The sequence below is a fragment of the Protopterus annectens genome, chromosome 12.part0, assembly GCF_019279795.1.
Source record: "Protopterus annectens isolate FY-2018-M chromosome 12.part0, PAN1.0, whole genome shotgun sequence".
NCBI classification, from domain to species: Eukaryota; Metazoa; Chordata; order Ceratodontiformes; family Protopteridae; genus Protopterus; species Protopterus annectens.
In genome coordinates this window covers 424436521-424458329 of record NC_056746.1, presented here as the reverse complement: position 1 = coordinate 424458329, position 21809 = coordinate 424436521, and the positions used below count along the sequence as shown (strand labels likewise).

The 21809-nt window shown below is 45.7% G+C and overlaps 1 protein-coding gene across 2 annotated transcripts in view; it reads right to left on the bottom strand.

The window, feature by feature from the left end:
• Positions 1-21809, bottom strand: part of UBE2I (ubiquitin conjugating enzyme E2 I) — a 1019527-nt gene that overhangs the window by 155272 nt on the left and 842446 nt on the right. For both annotated transcript variants that reach the window (XM_044089535.1, XM_044089536.1), the window contains 2 exons: positions 18994-19103; positions 9382-9461 (listed from right to left, as the gene is read on the bottom strand). In XM_044089535.1, coding sequence (XP_043945470.1) covers positions 9382-9461; positions 18994-19103 — 190 coding nt within the window. The remainder of the gene's footprint in view (positions 1-9381; positions 9462-18993; positions 19104-21809) is intronic.

Here is a 21809-nt window from a genome sequence, read left to right as displayed (position 1 = left end):
GTGGTGTTGTCAGTCTATCAGTAGTCCTGGATGAAGTAAGCCCTTGAAGGCTATGAGAACATTCTGAACAGCTAGCATCTCTTTCTGGTTGATATACAGACGCATTTGTTTTGGGATCCATATGCCCTGAAGGCATCTCCCCACCAGGTGGGTCCCCAAGCAAAGTCTGATGCGTCTGTAGTTAGGGTTTGGGTGGCAGGGGGTAGAGTGAATGACAGTCCCTTGTTTTGGTGACATGTCTCTGCCCACCAAAGAAACTCCTGTTGTAGGCAGGGAATGAGAGGAATCATTGTTCCCAGACTGACCATGTTGACTCCATAAACTTTTTAGGTACCACTGAAGTTTCCTCATATGCAGTCTTGCATATGGAATTAGTAGAATGCAGGAAGCCATGAACCCCAAAGCCTGCAGAATTTGTCTTGCAGATAACTGGGTTTGTCATCTGTTTAAGTATGTTGTCAGTTGCCTTTTTTTGTCTGGCGTAAGGCAAGCCATCTGGGCAGTTGTATTCAAGCTTGCACCCAGGAATGTAATTTGAGAGAGTACCAGTTGGGATTTCTTTTCGTTTATTGTGTACCCTAGGCATGTTAGAAGCCTTTTTATAAACGCCAGATGTTGAAGAAGAATGTCCTTGTTCTCTGCTTGAATGAGACAGTCGCGTCCAGGTATGGATAAATTTGTATGCTTCTTTGTCTGCAAAATGCAATTACTGGTGCCAGGCACTTTGTAAAGACCCTGGGCACAGTAGATAAGCCACAGGGCAGTGCAGAGAATTGGTAATGCAAAAAAACCTGCCTTGAAGCGGAGTTGTCTTCTGCACAATTCCGTTACTGGGATATGCAGGTATGCCTCTTAAGTCTAGAGTCACTAACCAAGCGTTCCTGCCCAGCATAGGCAGTAGCTGTTGCAAAGTCAGCATTTTGAATTTTGGAATGTCCAGGTACATGCTCAAAATCGGTAAGTCCATTATTGGACGCCAGGCATGGTCTTTTCTGGGTACCAGGAAAAGTCTTGAATAAAAACCTTGTCCTTTTTCCTGTTCTGGTACTGGCTGAATAGCCCTCATATCCATGAGGGAAATAACTTGTTTCTGAGCCTCTGCCCATTGATTTTGTGCCCGATCTGGACAACCGTTTGGAATGGGCCAAGTATGGAAATGAAATCTGTACCCCTGGGATACTATGTTTAATACCCACTTGTCCTGGGTAATTAACTGCCAATTTTGAGCATATAGTGCTAATTTTCCCCCCAAGGGGGCTGCCAAAAGATAAGTGCTTGGTGAAGGTAGAGGGAAGTCATTGAGACTGCTTATGGCAGGGTTGCGCTTTGTATCCTCCAGATTTGGAGGTGGAGGCACCCCACTGCTTTGACCTGTAAGAAACCTGTGATTGGTATTTAGAGCCTTTTGAGCGCCTGGATTTCCCTCGAGAGGCTCTGCGGGACACAGGAAAGGACCAATGTTTAGTAGGCCAGTGCCTACTGAACCTGGGTGGCTGCACTTCTAAGAAATCTTTTACAGTTTGCATAGATTTAGCTTCGTCTTCCATTTTCTTTAAAACCTCTTCTGCCTTATTACCAGAGTATCATGCTGTAAAGGGGCAACCAACAATTTAGCTTTAACATCATCCGGCAGATTTTGTTCCTTGAGCCACGCATGCCTTCTAATCACAGATCTAGTAACTGCGGCACTGCAAGAGGCCTCCAAGGAATCAAAACCACATTGCAAAGTATGCTTTCCAACCTGTTCTGCTGCATGCAATAATTCCTGTAATTCTTTATTTTCCACACAATCAGAAATCAACATAATTTTCTGTTTCAATAAGCCCATAACATGCTGTTGATATTTAAGCATATGAAACTGGCAGTTTAAGGCCCTAATTGCCAAGGTTGCAGACGTATAAACCTTCTTTCCCCATCTATCCAGCGCCCTGGAATCTCTATCAGAGGGGTGGGATTTTAGGCTGTAGAGGCCTTTACACCTCTGGGACCCTGTGAGATAGTCTCAGGATCAGCAGCAGGATTTTTGAATAGAAATTTGTGGTAGTCAGGAACCCTGTAATATCTGTCTGGTTTACTAGGAGCCGGACGTAGGGGAATCAGGAGCCATGCTTGATTCTGAAAACACAACAATGTCCAATACAGGAGGTATTGCCAAAGGCCTATGTTGAGGAAGAAGGAAATTCCTAAGCCTCTTTTTTGATTCAGAGAAATCCTCTCTCCCCCAATGAAAATGTTCCCTTAAAGTATAAAAGGTTTCTCCAAAAGAATAATCCTCAGGAGGACATGCAGATGGGATGGATTTTTCTGCATCTGAATCCTCATAGGGTGGAATAGAAAATTCCTGATCAGAAGAAATGGAAACCTGATCTGATGATTCATAATCAGTGTCTTGCCTAGGCCTCTTATCAAGGGGGTTGGGAACCCCTGATCAAGGTAATTAAGTCCTCAGCCATTTTGATCATATGTTTTTTAAGCATAGGGGCCTGAGCACGTGGCTTGTGTGTCCGTTTTTTTTTTTTTAGACCAAGATGTTTTTGATCTTGTTTTTGAAGCTGGCGTCTGTTTTATATAAAAATGTTGAGGCCTGAAAACACCCTCAGAAGCCCGTGCCTGCTCAGTAACTCCGGACCCATCCAAGGCAGACACATCCGCGGGTTCAATACTCGAGAATCTCGCGGCATACCGGACTCCGCATGGGTCTCGGTAGAGGCCTACGACTCAAAAGTAGTGGGTATCTGGGGCTGCAAAAGCGCCTCACTGAGTACCGGCAACTGGCTTAGGAGAAGCTTTGTCTGTTTTGGACCTAGATGGTCTGTCTTTTTCTTTGCGTTTTTTTGTGAACTCTGGTAGTCGGATTGCTAACAGACGACATTTCAGGATAATTAAATCTGGATCCAAAATATTTTGAAGCAAAAATATACAGACGCTTAATAGTGCATTGGTTAAATCTACCACAAAACTGACAGCAAGACACATTATGATCTGGGCATAGACAAGGAATACAGTACAAGTTAAAATCCTTATGAGGTATTTGCTTCCCACAAGTAATGCATTAAATTTTACTGACATCGGTAAGGAGCAAGAAAAAGTTTCCCCCAACGGGGTTACTTAACTTTAGTTGAAGACTTTGGTTCTGAAACTCGAATGCGAAAATTTCAGGAGTCAGCCAACCAGCACTTGTGAACTGCTTCTGGCACCTCGCGGCAAGAAAGACTGGATAAAATGGCATCGGCTGCATGTTTTATACCCCTGACAACCTGATGTCTTGGAAGAGGAGACGGCAACCGATGGAGGACCCAAAACTTTGATATTCAGGCCGACTGAGGGCAACCTGCCAGCAGAGTACCCAAATGTACTGACTAACAGTGAAACACGAACATCATCAGATGTCTGAATCTCGCTGTGGCAGAAAAGTTCTGAGATGGGTACGTTTAGATGTCACAGACATAGCAAACGTCAGTTTATGGCCCCTGTATGCAGTCACATGTAACCCGGCTTCTAAAACTTTGGTATACTGGCCAGATGTCTGGTGCTGCAGGCAGCAACTCCCTAAGGTTATGAATACTGCAACATGAGAATAGGACATCTCCTTTTAAGAGCAGTTTGACATCCAACCTGGAAAGAGGTGGATCCAAAGGTAAGCAGGCAGAAACGGCAGATAAGTGGACCTTCACTGAAGGATATGAAATCTCGGACTTTGAGATCACACACACTGGCTAGGACTAGTGGAACATCCACTTGGAAGGGGTCCCTTTGCCTTTGGAGACACCATTTGGAAACCGGATCCCCTGATAGTGGGTTTCATGGCCTCCTGCAGGATGAATAGCACGTCTTCAGAGTACCGGTGTTTGAAGGGAATCAACAGCATCACCCAGAGGGTTAAGCAGAGCAACTCCAGGTGTGGATGAATGAGAGATCCCATCTGCTGTGCAAGCAGGTCCACCCTGTGAGGCAACTTATGTTGATTGCCCTTGGCAAGAGAATGAAGGTGGAACCAATGCTGCCTTGGCCAACAGGGAAGTCACCTGCAAGATTCTTTGCTTGTCCCTCTGGATTTTTAGGACTTTCCGAATGAGTTGGGAGGGAAGGCATAAAGGAGTAGTCCCTTCCATGACATGGAAAATGCCCACACTCCAGGCTAGTGGCGAAGGGATCTCTGGAGCAGAAAAGCTGCAATTATCTGTTCTGGGGGGAGGCAAACAGGCTATCTGTGGTGTGCCCCACTGGTGGACAATGTCAAAGAACACATCTCTGTGCAACATCCACTCGTGATGCAGAGAGAAGGATCTGCTAAGGGTATCCACCTGGTGGTTGTCCTGGGTTGGGATACAGACTGCCTGCAGTGTGATGTGCTAGGAGGCTAGCTCCCATGCCTGCATTGCTAGCTTGAAGAGTAGGTAAGACCTAGTCCCCCAGTTTGCTGATGTACCACATCACAGTTGTCTTGTCTGTGAACATTTGGAGGAGGCATGGCTGCATAATAGGGAGGAAGGGCTGTAAGGCTAGATGGAGCACAGTCATCTCCCTTGTTATGTTTTTTTCTGGAGGGAGGGCTCCCCATTGGGCCTGCACCTTGAGGTCAAAGTTGCTCCCCACCCTAGATCGGAGGCATCAGTGTGCATGCACTGTACTGGGTTGGTGGGTTGCAGAGGTAGGCCTGGATTCTGGTGTATTTGCTGGATCCACCACCTCAGCATTGTCTTTAGGTGGGGTAAGAAGGGTACCTCAAAGTCCAGGGGGTGGCTGTGTGATGAGACATTTTTAGGTACCACTGGAACTTCATGTGCAGTGTGGCTAGGGGTAGCATACGGATCGTGGCTGCCATGAGGCCTAGAAGACGCATAAACTGTCCGGTCAAAATGTGGGTGATCAAGAGTTTGCGGAAGTGTTTGAGTAAGGAGGACACTTTGTCTTGAGGAAGGAAGGCCTTCCTCAGGTCGGTTCTTATCCTGCTACTCAGGAATGTTTAGTCTTGGGCTAAGGCGAGGGATGATTTTGCCAGGTAGAGTGTGAACCCCAAGTTCTGGAGCAGGGACATAATGAATAGCAAGTGGTTGAGAATGCTGTCCTCTTCTGCTTCTTGGTGCAGTAGGGTAAGCCAAAGGGAAACCCAACAAATTGAAAGTGTGAGGAAGGCCCAGAAAAACACAAATAACCTTCTGTAGTTTGGGTGGATGGGAATGTGGAGGTATGCCTCCAAGTCCAAAGTGGCCATTAAGGCTTTGGGTACCAATGGTGGAAGAAGGGTTTGTAGTAACATTCTGAAGGAAGCTACCTTTGGGAAAAAGTTTAGGAAGGACAAATCCAGGATGGGCCTCCAAGGGCCATCCTTTTTCGGCACTAGGAGAACCCCTTCCCCCCTGAGGGGACACTTTTCTATGGTTCCATGGGCAAGTAGCTCTTGGATAACATGAGGAATTCGGTGTAACTTTTTTTTTTTTTTTGGGGGGGAGGGTGCCTTGTGGAAGAGGCCTTACCTGCCAGGACATGAAGTACCCTTACTGCCAATACACAGTGGTCTGAACTGACTTTTTTCCAGAGTGGTGGACAGGGAGAGGTTGGACGAGAGGGAAAGGTGGCCAAGGCGGTCATGCATTGCTTTTGTCTTGAAAGTGCTGCCTGGTGGTAGGCTGACTTGGGGCTGCCCTTGGGGAAGATTTATTTCTAGGCCCTTGTGTGTCGAGAGGAGGTGGTGGAGAAAGGGGCTGGGGCCCTTCTGACAAAGGTGGTCTTAGCAGGGTAGTTTCTGTAAAAATTTGGAGACTGGAAAGACCAGTAAATGCTTGAGGTCCTGAAGTTCTTTGCCTTTTTCCTGGAGGCTTTTGAACAGTTCAGCAAACTCTTTGTCAAACAGGAATTTGTTTTCAAGTGGTGCACCTAAGATTTTGGTTTTAAAATCTTCAGGAAGGAGCTGAAGCTTAAGTCAGGAATACCTGCGAAGTACAGAGGCTGAAGCTGCAGACCTAGCGAAGGCCTCAGCCGCATCACAGCTGCACTTTATAGAATGTCTGGCAACCCATGATGCCAAGGACAGCTTAGATGCTACCAAAGATTTGTTAGGAGAGTCAGGCAAGGAGGATGTCTGAGAAACCAAATCTAGGGCATATTTGACCATGTGGGTCTGATAATTGATGGCCCTGAAAGCCAGTGTGGAAGATGTGTACATCTTCCTCAGTCTGTCCAAGGCCTTACTGTCTTTGTCAGATGGCAAAAGGGAGGAGGAATGTATTAATTGGGACCATTTGGTCAGGGGCCACTGAAATGACTGTAGGATCTGCCATTGGTGGCTTAATGAGAAATTTGTGCTCATCAGGGACCTTGTAAAAACAGTCATGTCTTTTGGGAGAAGGGGGCTGTGATTGTGGTGTCAGAGGCCGATGCAAATGCATCTCAGTAGGCTGGAATCACAGGAGGGATAGTGGGGGGTGATTCCACCTGATGTAGTTGAAAATATCTCTTAAATCTCAGTCATCTGAGTTGCATCCCACTTGAAATACTCCATTGTAGTAATTGTTTCCCCAAAAGAAATGTCTTCACGGGGTGAGCCTCCCTCTATGGAATCCTCACCTAGGGGGTAGTAAGTCACAGGGGAAGCTGTCTGGGAGGTGTAGGCAACTAATTCATCTGAGGAGGAAAAGGAGTCTTCCTCCTGGGTGTGAGTGGAATGAAAGGAAGCAGTTGAGGCTGGCCTGGGGCTGAGAGCAGGCAGTGTGGCAGTAGGAGAGGCTGAAAGCCTAAGAGCCATAAAGCCTGAACTAAAGATTAAGTGGCTCATGACACGTCAGATGACAGAGGGGCAGAAGCGGTAGGCCTTGTAACCTTGGCCTTCTTTTTTGGGGGTTCCACTTCAACGGCGGACTCCGGACACCTATGTAGGGCTGAGTACTTTAATCAGATTCTCGAGATAGCCCGACGCTTAATAGTGCATTTATTGAAAGTAGCGCAAAAGCGACAGCCCGAGACGTCGTGGTCTGGGCCTAAACAAGGTATGCAGAGGGAATGGAAATCCTTATGCGGTATTTGCTTCCCACAAGAAATACAATTAACTTTTTCTGACATCGGTCTGAGGCAAGAAAAGTTTCCCCAACGGGGTACTTAGCTTTAATGAAGACTTCGGTTTCCAATTTTTCGTAATTCAGGAGCTGGCCGACCGGCACTTGCGAACTGCTTCTGCCGGCACCGGCAAAAAGACTGAAGAACATGGCCGGGCTGTGTCTTATATACTCCGGCCTCACTGACGTCAGGAGAGAAAGCGACAACAACCGACGCCAGACCTAGACTTTGGAATTCGGCCGACCGAAGACCCGCCTGACGGCAGAGAACCCATCTGTGATTACTGCAGCAGTATGCACGATGAACATCTGAGTTCATGCAAATCATTGTGCGGAATCAGACGTCTGCACCTACATTTCCCCTTTCTAGCGGACATTGGCTAAATAACAGCGAGCAACTAAAGCTCATGCAAGAAAAGAAATTTCCCCAATGGGGTACTTGTCTCTAGGCAAGTTCAAGAGTGGGGAGCGAAGTGATCGATCTGACGTTCGACTGCGGCAGAGAAGTTCTGGGGTCTGTGTGGGCAGACTTCACATTTAAGGCCCATGGTTTATGGCCTTGTGTGCGACATCCCACGCACCTGGAAGCAACCAGGCTTAAGCTTTTGCATAGAAGCTGAATGTTCAGGTCGCCCGAGACGGAGGATCCCAAAGTAAGAATACTGCAACATGGGAATAGGACACTGATTGTTTGCTTTAAAAAGCTGTGAAAGGAAGCGCTGATTTAAACCAACAGCCCTAAAAGGAAACAACTAAAAGCCATTAAATATTTGTCTACTGTAGCTACAGCCATGTTCCAGCTCCATTGTAGTCTATGATACAAAATGGCATAACAGGACAGGAAGACAAAGCAGTATATGATATGACATCTTAATACAGGATTGTGAAATTGCACACCTGAGTGACTACCGCAAGACTAGACTCTAGCATTTTAATTCAACACAATGAAAGTGCATCGAATAAATGTGAGCCACAATCTAGGCATGTTAGCGGCTATGTACAGAAGAGTAACGAATGTGCTTAGTGCATTTCAATACACCTTACTTTACATTTAAAAAAGTTAAGGAAGCCAGTGGCAGGTGTGTATACTAAAGATTCATCATGTGAACATGGCAGAACAATTCAGCAAAACAGTACACAAAAGCTGCCATTTCAATTTTAACTAGCAAAAATGAACACCAGCCATGAAGCTGCACAGTCAGGCATAGGCAATTTAACCAAATTATGCATGAAAGAAAATGTCATAAGCAACACATGACAGTAAGGGAAAGAAAATAAAACCCATCTTAAGTCCTAATATTGCAGGCATTTATAGGAAGCTGGTAGAAGCAAAATAGGTGGAGGGGAAAAAAAAGTCTTGCTACACAAGTCATTCAAGGTTATAGACTTCAACTGACGACAGAACTATGCACTAGTGCAAAAGGAATTTCAATGTATAAGCTTCCACTGTACAAGCGACACACTAAAATATACTTTTAACAGGTCCCTCCAATTACAGGGATTTACTCGTTACATCCGAGTGACGCCTCCAAGTGCATCTGCAGTTGACTCAGACACCTCTAGGTGTCAAATATTGCTTGTTCAGGTTTGCATCAATAATTCCAAAACCATGCTATAAGGTTTTAAAAGATTTCATTGTAAAGCTACAGAGTGGTAAACTCAACTGCATTAATATTTGATCTCTATCTAATGCAGGTAAACAGATATTAGCCGTTCTATTATATTCATTTAAATAGATATAATTGTTACATTTTTCAAAAACTCAACCAAGTAACAGACAGAACTCCTTAGCCTCATATGAAAGCTCTCAGCTAGATGAAAAAAAGTGCTGCTGACAGTGTGTGTGTTTGCGGAGATATTGTAAGTTGTTTACAAAATATAGCAAATGTAATTATTACTGTGTCCGCTGTGACATAAAATTCTGTTTACGACCTAGACCCTAAAGAATACTACCACTATAAAAAAAAATTGTTTGTGTGGAAGAGTTAATGTTTATACTTTTCATAACCCCTGTGGTTCCAGAGATATGAACATATGTTTGAAATGTGAGGAGATAATTTGATTGTCAAAAGGCTTAGTCTCCACCCACTGGAAGTTACAGTGCAAACTTTGCGAGCTCCATTGGAGCAAATGAACTGGGTAGAAGTGTACGCTTTAACTACCACTAAATTTCTGGCCATCATGTCAGAAAAAGCTGGCACCACACAAAATGGATTGCAGTGTCAAACCCATATTTCAGAAATAGATGCACTTAAGCTGAACAAAAAATAACTTACATATTTATCATCCCTACCAAACAGTACATTGCACAGTGTGTGCATACTCTTACCAGTAGATTGTATAGGCTTCTGCTTGGGCTGGATCTTGAATATTTGGTTCATTTAGAAGTTCCTGTATTCCCAATAAGATCTATAAAAACAAGAAAATATTTCTCTTTCAAAGGCATGAACAAAGGTGTAACATGACTAATGACCAACTCACTCTAGCCAATAACGGTACAACTCCATGCAAACGAAATGCAATTCTGCAGTAGTAAAGTGTTGCTACTGTAGAAATGAGACTTGTAAAGGCCAAGCGCTGCTTATCTGTCAGAAGTGAAATTCTGACTCTGGGATACTGTACAAAAAAATAAGTGGCAGCCTCCTTAGAGAGAGTGCAAGTAAAGAATAGTTGTGCAAGAACTTACCATAACCACAGATGTACTTCTCTTCCGTGTTGCAGTATTCTTCACTTTAGGGAGTTGCTGCCTGCAGCACCAGACATCCAGCCAGCATACCAAAGTCTTGAATACAGGGGTGTGTGTGATGTTGCATGCCAGAACCATAAACCGACACAGGCTGTGACGTCTGCACACACCCAAATCAGAACTGGCTGCTGCATAAAGATAGCCCCGGGTATAAGTAGCAAAAGGTAATAAAGACCCATCCCAGACACAAGTAGTCAGGGAAGGACCCAGTTTATAATATGGGCAAGAGGGGGGGGGCAGGTGGGTGGGACTGAATACTGCAACATGGAAGAGAAGGGCTTCTATGGTTAAGTTCTTCCACAACTATTCTATGTCCTTCTATTCTCATGTTGCAGTATTCTTCACCGAGTACCAAACCTCTCTAGGTAGTGGTATGGGTGGCCGGTGCAGGAGCAGAGTCTATGGGACCCTGTAGAATAGACATATCAAACTGTGCTCTAGCCCTTGAGATGGAATTCAATTTGTAATGCTTGGTGAAGGCATGCATGGAGGACCAAGTTGCAGCCTCCAGAAGAAATGCAAAATCAATGCCTTTGAAAAAGGCTGCTGAAGAGGAAACAGCTCTGGCGAAATGGGGTTTGACAGATAAGTCCAACTGTTCCCCATGATAGGAGTGACAAAAGGCAATAGCTTTAGAAATCAAAGAAGTTATTGTCTGTTTAGCCACTGCCTTTCCTAGGGTGCTGGGATGAAAGGAGATAATCTGATCAGACTGCCTGAGGGATTTGGTCTTGTCAGAGGAGTTCTGGGGCTGAGGGTATAAGACATGCAAGTTAATGGTCTGATTTAGGAAGATCTCATTAACTACTTTTGGCATGAAGGAGGGATTAGTCCTTAGAGAAACATCTTTATGGAAGAGAAGGTAGAGAGGTGAGGCCATAAGGGCTTGTATCTCTGATACCCTCCTGGTAGAAGTGAGAGCTACTAGCAAAACACTTTTCCAAGTACAAAACTTGAGAGTGGAAGAATGGGGTGGCTCAAAGGGAGCCAATGTAAGTTTTTCCAGTACAAAGTTAAGGTCCCAAGGTAGTGTAATGAGCTTACGAGGAGGCCTGATATGGAGGACTCCTTTCAAAAACAGCTGTACATCTAGCCTGGAAGCCAGGGGAGGAGTCAGAGGAAAGCAAGCAGAGATGGCAGAAAGATGTACTTTTACTGAAGAGTCAACCCTGAATGCAGCAATTCACATAGGTAGGCAAGTACCAGTGGAATAGAAGCTATAGATGGGTCCTGTTTACTCTTACGGCACCGACTGAAGAATCTTTTCCATTTACATAAATTTCTTCTAGTACTTGGTTTTCTGGCCTCCTACAGAACACAGAGTATGCCCTCCGAATATAGGTGCCTGAAGGGGATCAAAACCATCACCCACATAGCCAGATTGGGAAGGTGGGGATGAATAGGGGATCGCTTGTCTTGCGAGATTAGGTTGTAGCGATGAGGTAGCCTGTGGTGATTGCCCTGGGCTAACTGAAAAAGTAGAAGAAAAGTACAGTTGTGTACATTTACCATAAATGTAGATGTTAGAGTATATTCACTGTTGCAGTCATCACATTTGGGTTATCCTGCCAGGGGTAGCCCTCAGATGGCTCGAATACCAGAGGCTTAGTATTTCTGCGTCTGTTGCTGTCACTCCAGGACCAACGTCAGGTCACCAGTGGTATAAAATCAGGCAGCAGACGCCATTACATCATGTTTTTCTTGCCCTGTCAGCAGCCCCCAAATACAGAGCTAGGTTATGGTGGAAGTCCACCACCAGTAGAAAGCAAATACCAAAAATTCCCTGTAAGGAGAGAGGAAGAGAGACAGACAAGGGGGATGGAGGGAGGGAAACCAGGGCTGCAACAATGAATACACTAACATCTACATTTATGGTAAGTGTACACAACTGTACTGTGTTCTTCGTGTTTCACTGTTGCAGTCATCATATTTGGGTTGATTCCCAAAGCTGATGAAAAGGGTGGAAAGACTGGGGGCTGGCTAGGATGGCCTGCAAGACTGTGGTGGCAAAGCCTGCCCTGGATTTGAAGATAGGCAGGTGGTAATGCTTGGTGAAGATATGAACAGATGTCCATGTTGCAGCCTCCAGTATGTCCCTGGTGGGGACCCCACTGAGAAAAGCTGCAGAGGTGGAGGTTGCCCTGGTGGAATGTTTCCTGACCCCCTTTGGGGGGTGGTTTCCTGTGCTGTTTGTAGCAGAAGTGGATGCAGTGTGCTATCCATTTGGAGATTGACTGGTATGGCCTTGCCCTCTGCCCCTGCTGCAAAGCTGACAAGCAATTGATCAGTTTTTCTAAAGGATTTAGTCCTGTCCAGATAGAATCTGAGCTGTCTGTGCACATCTAGAGTGCAGAATCCTTTCCCCCTTGTTTTGTGGGTTAGGGAAAAAGGTGGGCAAATGAATGGATTGGTTGAGAGCCACACTGGACACCACTTTAGGCATGAAGGATGGGTTAGTCCTGAGGGAGACCCTGTCAGCACGGAAAATGATGAAGGGTTCTACAGCTATGAGTGCTTGTAGCTCTGACACTTCTAGCTGAAGTGATGGCCAGAAGCAACACTGTCTTCCAAGAGAGGAATTTTAACTGCTGAAGCTGCAAGTTCAAAGGGTGGTAGGATGAGCTTTTCCAACACAAACTTAAGGTCCCAAGCTGGGGTAGGAGCTCTTCTGGGTGGCCTTAAGTTGTTGGCAGCTCTTAGGAATTGTTTGATGAGAGGGTGTGAGAAGAGAGGTGGCTCTGTGCTGTAATGAGCAGCGATGGCAGAGGCATGAATTTTAGTAGAAGAGGACAGACCCCTGTGTAGTAGGTCTGCTAGGTAACCCAGAATGAGAGGTAGGGAGGGCTGTCTCTCGCGTATAACATCTAGGACTTGTTTACTTAGACTGGCAGCTTGAGGAGAGGTCAGGAAATAAGCCAGGCTGCCACATTGAGGGTCTGCAATTGGGGATGCATGAATTCTCCCATTCCTTGGGGTCAGGAGTGTTGGGATCTGAGGTAAGTGCCTTGGTGGCAGGGATGACAGGCTGCACAGCAGTGGGTACCAGTGCCGGCGTGAGAAGTCTGAGGCAATCTGGATTGCCCTCTGTTTTTCCTCCCTTATTTTTAGCAGTACCCTTGAAATGAGTGGCAGAGGGAGAAATGCACAGACCGAGAGTTTTACCCACTGGAAGGATGGAGCATCCCCTTTCCAGGCCTTACTGTGAGGATTCCCTGGTGCAGAATTTGTTTAGCTGATGATTGGAGTGGGAGGCAAAGAGGACCATTAAGTTGTTTGCCAGAGAGCTTAGGAAGCCAGGCAGGAATTGTGCTAACAGGTGTAGTTGCATGGCTGAGGCAGTGTGCCAAAGGGTCATGGCGAGCCTGCAGAGAGGATACGAGCGAGTCCTTCCCTGCTTGTTGATATACCTCATCACTGTGGTGTTGTCCGTTTTGATCAGCAGAGGCCCTGCGGAGAGTAGGGGGTCTGAAAGCTGTCAAGGTGTGATTAACAGCTAGCATCTCTTTTTGGTTGATGTGCAGATGCACTTGATTTGAGCTCCAATGGCCCTGAATGCACCTGTCATCCAGGTGTGCACCCCAGGCATAGTGTGATGAGTCTGTGGTGAGGGTTTGGGAGGCGTGGGGTTGTGAGAAGGGAAGTCCCTTGTTGTGGTTGCATGCTATCCACCAAAGAAAATCTTCTCAGACATGGTATCACTGGTATGACAGTTTACAGGTCGAGAGAGTGTTGACACCAAAGGCTTTTTAGGTACCATTGCAGTTTCCTCATATGCAGTCTGGCATATGGAATGAGAGGGATGCAGGAGGCCATGAACCCTAGAGCTTGCAGGATTTTCTTTGCTGATAACTGGGTTTTGGTGGCTAGTTGAGAGAAGTAGCCTGTCCGGTAGGCTTGTTTTTCTGAAGTAAGGAATGCCATCTGGGATGTGTCCAGGCTTGCTCCCAGGAATAAAATTGTGTGGGGACTAGTTTTGATTTTTCGTTGATAGTATACCCCAGGGAGGTCAGTAGGTCCTTTACAAAGGTCAGGTGCCAACAGCTTTTCCTGACTGACTAGTCTTGACATTCCCATTGGAAATGCTCCCTTAAAGAATGAAGGGTTTCCCCAAATGAAAAATCCTCTGGTGGAGAGGCAGAAAGAATGGATTCCTCTGCATCAGAATCCTCATAAGCAGAGAGGGGTTGCATAGGTTCATAGGTAGGTACTAGGCTATCGGCCCAAGGGCCTACGTAAGCCTAGCCAACAAGGTTCCCTGGCTTACGCCACCAAGAAAGTTATTTTCCTGTGTCACTGTCTAGGTGTCGAAAGCCTTGGCGAGGTCAAGACAGGCTGTGTGAATGACCTTATCCTCATCTACAGCTTTGGTGACGAAAACTCAGCGTCCGACTGGCACTCGTGCGAATTGCTTCGGTTTCGGGCTCCTCGGCAAGAAAGAATGATGTAATGGCCTCGGCTGCCTGATTTTATATACCACTGATGACCTGACGTCAGTTCGGAAGCAGCAGCAACCGACGCAGAAATACTAAGCCTCTGGTATTCAGGCCGACTGAGGGCTATCCCTGGCAGGATAACCCAAATGTGATGACTGCAACAGTGAAACATGAACATCCTTGGATACTGTATTCAGTAGGGTGTCCAGTTGAGCCTTGGCTGGTGAGTCAGGTATGTCAGACAGTGGGGAGTAGAGGCCTTGGTCAAGGAATTGAGGGCAAACTTGGCCATGTAAGTTCGATAATTAATTGTTCTAATGGCCAAGGTGGAAGACGTGCACACCTTCTTCCCCAACCTGTCCATGAATTTGCTATCCTTATCAGTGGGGAAAAAGGGAAGAAAGTAGTTGCCTTGAAGATTTGTCAACAGAAATGGCAACAGCAGCAGGAATTGCTGGCGGATTCTTAAAAAAGTACTGCTCCTTTGTAGACACTTTGTAAAACCTGTCTGGTCTCTTGTTAGCAAGAGGCCATCACTTGGCTTTGGGAGGCAGCTGAGAAGGCATCCTAGAAACCTGGGAGTAAGGGAGGAACTGCAGATGGCGAGGGCTGCTCCATCTGCAGGAGTTCAAAATATATTTTCTTAGTATCAGAAACATCTGAGGCCTCCCACTTAAAATGGTGTCTAAGTAGGGAAACAGTGTCCCCAAAGGAGAAATCTTCTCCAGGGGGGTCAGGAGCGAGGGTTTCTTCTTCCTCAGGGGTAGCAAAATCCATAGGGGATTCAATCTGGGAGCAGTATGTCAAGAATTCATCTGAGGAGAGGAGCAGTCTTCCTCAGATTTAACCTGTGAAGGAAGTGTTTGGCTTGACTGGGGAATCTGGGTCTGGAGTACTTAAAATGCCTTGAATAAGGACAGAAAATGTCTCCCAAGCTGGAGTAAGATGTTGGGCCTTGTGTTTTTCCTTTCGTTTCCTTTTTAAAGGAATAGAAGGAGCAGGTATGAAGTAGGCTTGGATGCTGACGTAGGGATAGATGGTAAGGCTGTAGAAGGCATCTCCAATGCAACGAGCCGTGGTTCCCCCCTCACCACCACGAGCTGATGGTTTGTAAAGCCTCAGCGGACGTACACTCTGAATATCCACTGCACCGGCTTCTATTTTGGTTCCTGGTAACAGGGTGGTATCCCAAGTTCGGAGAAATCTCGGGCAAACACCTGCCTCAAGGACTTCACCAGATTCCTGAGGCGCAGCTAGGATGTCGGGCCTAACTTTTTTAGCTTTCTTCCTAGGCGGCTCGGAGGTTTCTGCTCCGCCTTCCATCCCAGATGCCAAGCGACAAAAATCGCCGATTCTCTAAATAGAGGTTTAGAGCTGACAAACAGCTTCTCAGAGTTTTGGGGACAAAGAGTTGGCAAATCTTACAAGACTTGTAGTCGTGAGCTGCCCCTAAGCAGAACAAACCACTTACTGTGAGTATCCTTGTGTGGAATTTGTCTTCCACAAGCGCACTTTCCCTTTCTAGATAACATGCATCTGAAACCGGTAAGAAATCAGCAAAAAACCCACAAGGGTACTTTACCTGAATGCGGACAGCCTGAAACAATCGTAGAGAACGGATGGCGGAAACTGAAAAATGCCAGATGACTGGAGCTGGCAATAGGATGCCTGAAATGCACTGCAGCAGAAAAGTTCTGATTTGGGTATGTGCAGACGTCACAGATATAGCCTTTGTCAGTTTATGGCTCTGACTTGCAACATCGTACATACCCCTGCATTCAAGCCTTTGGTATACTGGCCGGATTGTCTGGTGCTGCAGGAAGCAACTCCCTACAGTGAAGAACACTGCAACATGAGAATACAAGGACAACACATTTTTATAATCTCCTATAGGATAGAAGGCCACTGCCATATGGTATTAAGGACAGTGTCAACAAGTCCATGAGTTTAATGCAACTTGCTGTGACAATGCACAAACAAGTTCTACACTCCTCAGACTTGTAATCTTAATTTCTAGGTTATCTGGGGAGAAAAGCTACTGCAAAGGCCATTGCTAAGAATGCTATCCACTTCTGTACATGAAGAATGCAGACCAAATGCCCAACTGGAGTCAATTTTTGTGTTACAATTAAATTATCACCAGCAAGAAAAATTTGTAAGAATGAACTCCATTTGTACACACTCAGAAAACAGGCAAAAGTACAGTTTTGTACCTACCATAAATGTAGATGTTCGAGGATCCACATTGCTGCAGTCCTAACCATTGGGTAGTCCGTCCAATACCAAAGTATATGGCTGGCGCCGGGTCAAGTGCATTAGACGATATGACCGACGTCATATCCTCTCAGTCTTTTTGCCCCAGATGTCAGAAGACCCTAAAAAAGAAGGCCTAACCAAAAAAAAAAAAAAAACCCACCAAACATAATATATATATATATATAAAATAAGAGTATATATATCCTAACCCCCTAAACACAGGAGGCTGGCAAATCATAAGGAAGCAGGAGCTGTCAACATGCCTTTGCAAAATAGCTGTGGCAAAACCAGCCCTAGATTTAGAGAGAGAGAGATGGCTGGTAATGCTTAGAGAAAGTATGCTCCAAGTAGCTGCCCTAGTGGAATGAGGCCTAATCCCAGCTGGAATCTCCTTGCCAGATGGAAAATACAAATGAAATGCAAAACCCAATCCACTTAGGGCAAACCTGTGTCTAAGCAAACTATTTCTGAAGGTAAAAAAAAAAAGCAAAAAACAACTGCTGCTGAACTGAAATACATCTAAAGTGTGCAAAATCTTTCCCTTATTTTGGGGATCTGCATAAAGTAGGGGCAAATGAAGTCTTCCATGACAAGTATTTCAATTCAGCAGTAGCAGGCTCAAAAAAAGGTTGTAGAGTAAGTTTTCCAATGGTGGGTCACAATCATAGTGAGCTGAAATTGTTGCAGCATGAATCTTAATGGAAGAGAAGGACAAACCTTGTCCCATCCAATAACTCAGATATTGAAGAGAGACACACACTCAGCTCAGAAATTCCAAATTTTTCTGCTGCACACAATAAAAAAAAATCTTCCATTTTTTTTTTTTCCTTCCTTGTACTAGGTCTTCTGGCTACTTAATCACATTTAAAACTTGTTGTTTGAAGTTGTTGAGACCTGCTGTGACAGACAGAAGAGAAGCTGCTATGCCAAGAGAGTGAGATGAAGAGACAGAAGCTTGAGACCGACTGTCCTTCTGAGATAACAGATGAGGAATCAAAGGCAAAGGCCATCCTTACCGCCAATCTGGAGCTATTAAAATCATCCTTGCTTTGTCTTGTCCTGACCTTTAGGGAGCACCTTTGGAAGAGGCAGAGGTGGAAAGGCATATGACATGAGAGATTTTCCAACTGGAGAAAGAAAGAGCATCCACTTGTGTGATGTGTGATGAAAAACCTTTGTGCAAAAAGCTGGTGGCAGCTGGTGGAAGTGGAGAAGTGACAGATGTATCTATGTCAAGTTCCCCATGACACTGTCTCATTGAAGAAATACATGAAGATCAGGATCCATGATTTGTCTGCTTTTATTTGTCTGCTCTGCACATCTTGCCTAAGGAGTTCTGTGCTCAGCCTGTAGAGCTTTTTGCAAGCTGGAGCGAAGTTTCATAAAATCATTGCTTGCCTGCATAGAGCATAAGAAGGTGTCAGAGTGTGTTCCCCTTGTTTGTGATGTACCACAGTGACATTGTTGTTGTCTGTCAAATCACCACCTGTCCTGGAAGAAGTAACTCCTTGAACCATTAATGCACATCTCCTTCATGACATCTCCTAACATCTGATTTTGATGTGTATATGCTCTCCATGAGCACTTGTCTTTAAGTGTTTCCATGCTCACCATTTAAAGTGGGCATCTGTCCTGTGAATGATATCCAAAACCATCTGTCTTGAGTAATTAAATCCCCAATTTTCTTTGAAAAGAGACAGTCTTCTTCCCAAGGGAGCTGCCAGACTAGTAGGAACTGGGAACCCAGCAAGGCAGTGACTTTAGTCATTGGGTCGACCCACTCTGCCCCTGCCCTACCCTCAGGAGGAATGCAGAGTCTCTGAAAAAAAAAAAATCCTCAGGGAGAAGCTGAAGGAGTGACACATCATCATCATCAGAATAATGAACACTGTTCAAAACTCTCAAACTCAGGCTCCACCCTAGGCCTCTTCTTATCAGGGGGGGGCATAGAACCTCTATCCATAGTAATCAAATCCTCTGCCATTTTAAGCATATGTTTCTTAGGCACAGAACCTGAAGTAGGAGAAGCCCCCACTGAAGCTAAAAACTTGGCCTACCTCTTTGGAAACCAAACACTAACCTGGCACAGTCTAACCTTCTCTTAATAGTGCTTCTGCATCGACCATGCAAAAAGACTGAGGATAGGAACGCCGGGTCATGCGATGCGCACCCCTGACTGCCGCGAGTCCAGGCATCAAATTAATGCGCCTTGCCATATATACTGGTATTGGTATTCGGGCCGACTGGACAGCGGACTACCCAATGGTTAGGACTGCAGCAATGTGGAATGAAGAACATCTTAAGTGAGCAAAACTTTCATGGTTTTAGGGTACAACACATTCTTAAATAATCTGAAGTATTTTCCACACCTCCACCAACAAAGCGACATTAAAATATTTCTTAAAACTGGTTATGTTAGTATTCAAGAAATACCTGTAGAAGTTACTGTATCAAAATCTAAAAATTATCTACAGCATGCATTCAACAATTACATAACACTTGTTACCTGTTTGATTGTGATAGCTGGCCTCCAATCTTTGTCTTCCTCTAGAATAGACAGACACACAGTGCCTGAAGGATATACATTAGGATGGAATAAAGGAGGTTCAAACTTACCTAAAATAAAAACAAAGGAAAAAGTTAATATCCTCTGCATAAAAAGCACGAATACAAGACAACCTACTCAAATATGACAATATAATCACACAAACACAACTTACTCTAAGCCAACTGCAGCAACAAATGGCTTGGAAATAAAGGGATTACAAAGCAGAGCATGATCCAGAGGACTGTTTATACGTACAAGCAGAGAAAGTACAGTTGTGTACACTTACCATAAATGTAGATGTTAGAGTGTGTATTCACTGTTGCAGTCATGGGTTACTCCCTGCCATGGTAGCCCTCAGCCAGCCTGAATACTGGAGACTTAGCATTTCTGCGTCGGTTGCTGTCACTTGAAGACTGACGTCAGGTCGTCAGTGGTATAAAGAAAGGGAGCAAACACCATTCCATCAGTTTTTCTTGCCCTAACCAGTCAGGAGTCCCCAAGATAAGAGGCCAGGCTCTGGTGGCAGAAGCCCACCAGTGGAAAATAAATACCAATATGTCCCTTGTAAGGAAACAAGGAAGAAAGGTAACAAAAAGAAAAAAGGGGAAGGAGGGAGGGAAATCAAGACTGCAACAGTGAATACACTCTAATATCTACATTTATGATAAGTGTACACAACCGTACTAAGTTCTTCGTGTTTCACTGTTGCAGTCATCACATTTGAGTAGATTCCCAAAGCTGAAGAAATAGGTGGGATCAGACAAGGAAGCTAGGGGCTGGCTAGTATGCCCTGCAAGACTGCAGAGGCAAAACCTGCCCTGGATTTGGAAAAGACAGGCAGGTGGTAATGTTTGGTAAATGTGTGAACAGATGTCCAGATGGCAGCCTCTAGGATTTCCCTGGTGGGGACTCTGAGGAAAGCTGCAGAGGTGGAAGCTGCTCTGGTGGAATGTGTCCTGACCCCTTTGGGGGAAGGCTTGCCATGCTGTTTGTAGTAGAAATGGATGCAGTGTGCTATCCATTTGGAAATGGTTTGCTTGGAGATGGCCTTGCTCTCTGCCCAAAGCAAAGCTAATGAGCAGTTCATCACATTTTCTGAAGGGTTTAGTCCTGTCCAGATAGTATCTTAGCTGTCTGTGCGCACAACTAAAATGTGTAGAATCCTTTCCCCCCTTGTTTTGAGGGTTAGGAAAGAAGGTGAACGAATCGATGGACTGGTTGAGAGCCACACTGGAGACCACCCTGGGCATGAAGGATGGATTAGTTCTGAGGGATAACCTGTCTGCATGGAAGATGAAGGGTTCCACAGCCATAAGTGCTTGCAGCTCAGGAGACTTCTGGCTGAAGTGATGGCCAGGGGGAAGGCTGTCTTCCAAGAGAGAAATTTTAGCTCTGCAGAAGAAGCTGGTTCGAAAGGGGGCAGGGTGAGCTTTCCCACAACAAATTTAAGGTCCCAAGCTGGTGTTGGTGGGCCTTCTGGGGGGCCTCAAGTTGCTAGCCCCTCTGAGGAACTGTTTAATCAGGCGCTGTGAACAAAGAGGCTTCTTAGTGGGAAAATGAGCAGAAATAGAGTCATTAATTTTTTATAGAGTAAAAAGAGAGACCACTGTGTAGTAAGTCAGCTAAGTAATCCAGGATGAGAGGGATGGAGGGGCTGTGACGTACTGCCCCCTTTAGCCTGGATCCAGGTGCAGAACCTTTTCCATTTATCTGCACTGGTGCTAGGGCGTCTGGCCTCTCGGATAACATCCAGAACCTATTTATTGAGTATGGCAGATTGGTCAGGGGTTAGGGTATAAGCCAAGCTGCCAAACTGAGCATCTGCAATTGGGGGTGCATGAATTCCCCTTCCCTCTGGGTTGGGGGTTTGGAATCTGAGGAAGATTCCATGGAGGTGCCGGGGACAGGCTGTGCAGCAAGGGGTACCAGTGCTGTCTGGGCCAGTCTGGAGCTATGAGAATTGTCCTTGGTTTTTCCTCCCTTATTTTGAGCAGTACCCTGGGAAAAAGAGGTAGGGAAGGAAAGGCACAGAGGTTTACCCAGGGGAAGTACAGGGTATCCACTTTCCAAGCCATGCAGTGATGCTCCCTGGTGCAGACTTTGCTGAGCTGATGGTTGGTGTGGGAGGCAAAGAGGTCAACCTCCGGGGGTTCCCCATTTTTGAGTTATTAGGAAGGTGGTGTTTCTGTTCAGCTGCCACTCGTGGGGGTCAAAGAGCTTTCTGCTTAATTGGTCTGCCAGGGAGTTGAGAGAGCCTGGCAGGTATTGTGCCAACAGGTGTATCTGCACAGAAGAGGCTGTGAACCAAAGGGTCAAGGCCAGCCTGCACAGTGGATAGAAGCGAGTCCCTCTCTACTTGTTGATGTACCACATCACAGTGGTGTTGTCTGTTTTGATCAGGAGAACCCCTGGAGAGAGAAGGGGTTTTGAAAGCCATCAAGGCCTGCTGCACAGCCATCTCTTTTTGACTGATGTGCAGGGAGAGTTGCTGAGAGTTCCATTGGCCCTGTATGCACCTGCCATCCAGGTGTGCACCCCAAGTGTAGTCTGAAACATCTGTGGTGACGGTGGGGGTGGGGTGTGGGAACAAGGGCAGTCACTTGTTGTGGGAGCAGGCTGTTGCCCACCAAAGAAATTCCTTCCTCAGGCAAGAAATGGGCAGAACAGTTTCCAGATCTTGAGTGTGTGGACACCAAAGGGTCTTTAGGTACCACTGAAGTTTCCTCACATGCAGCCTGGCATATGGAATGAGGAGTATGCAAGAGGCCATGAAC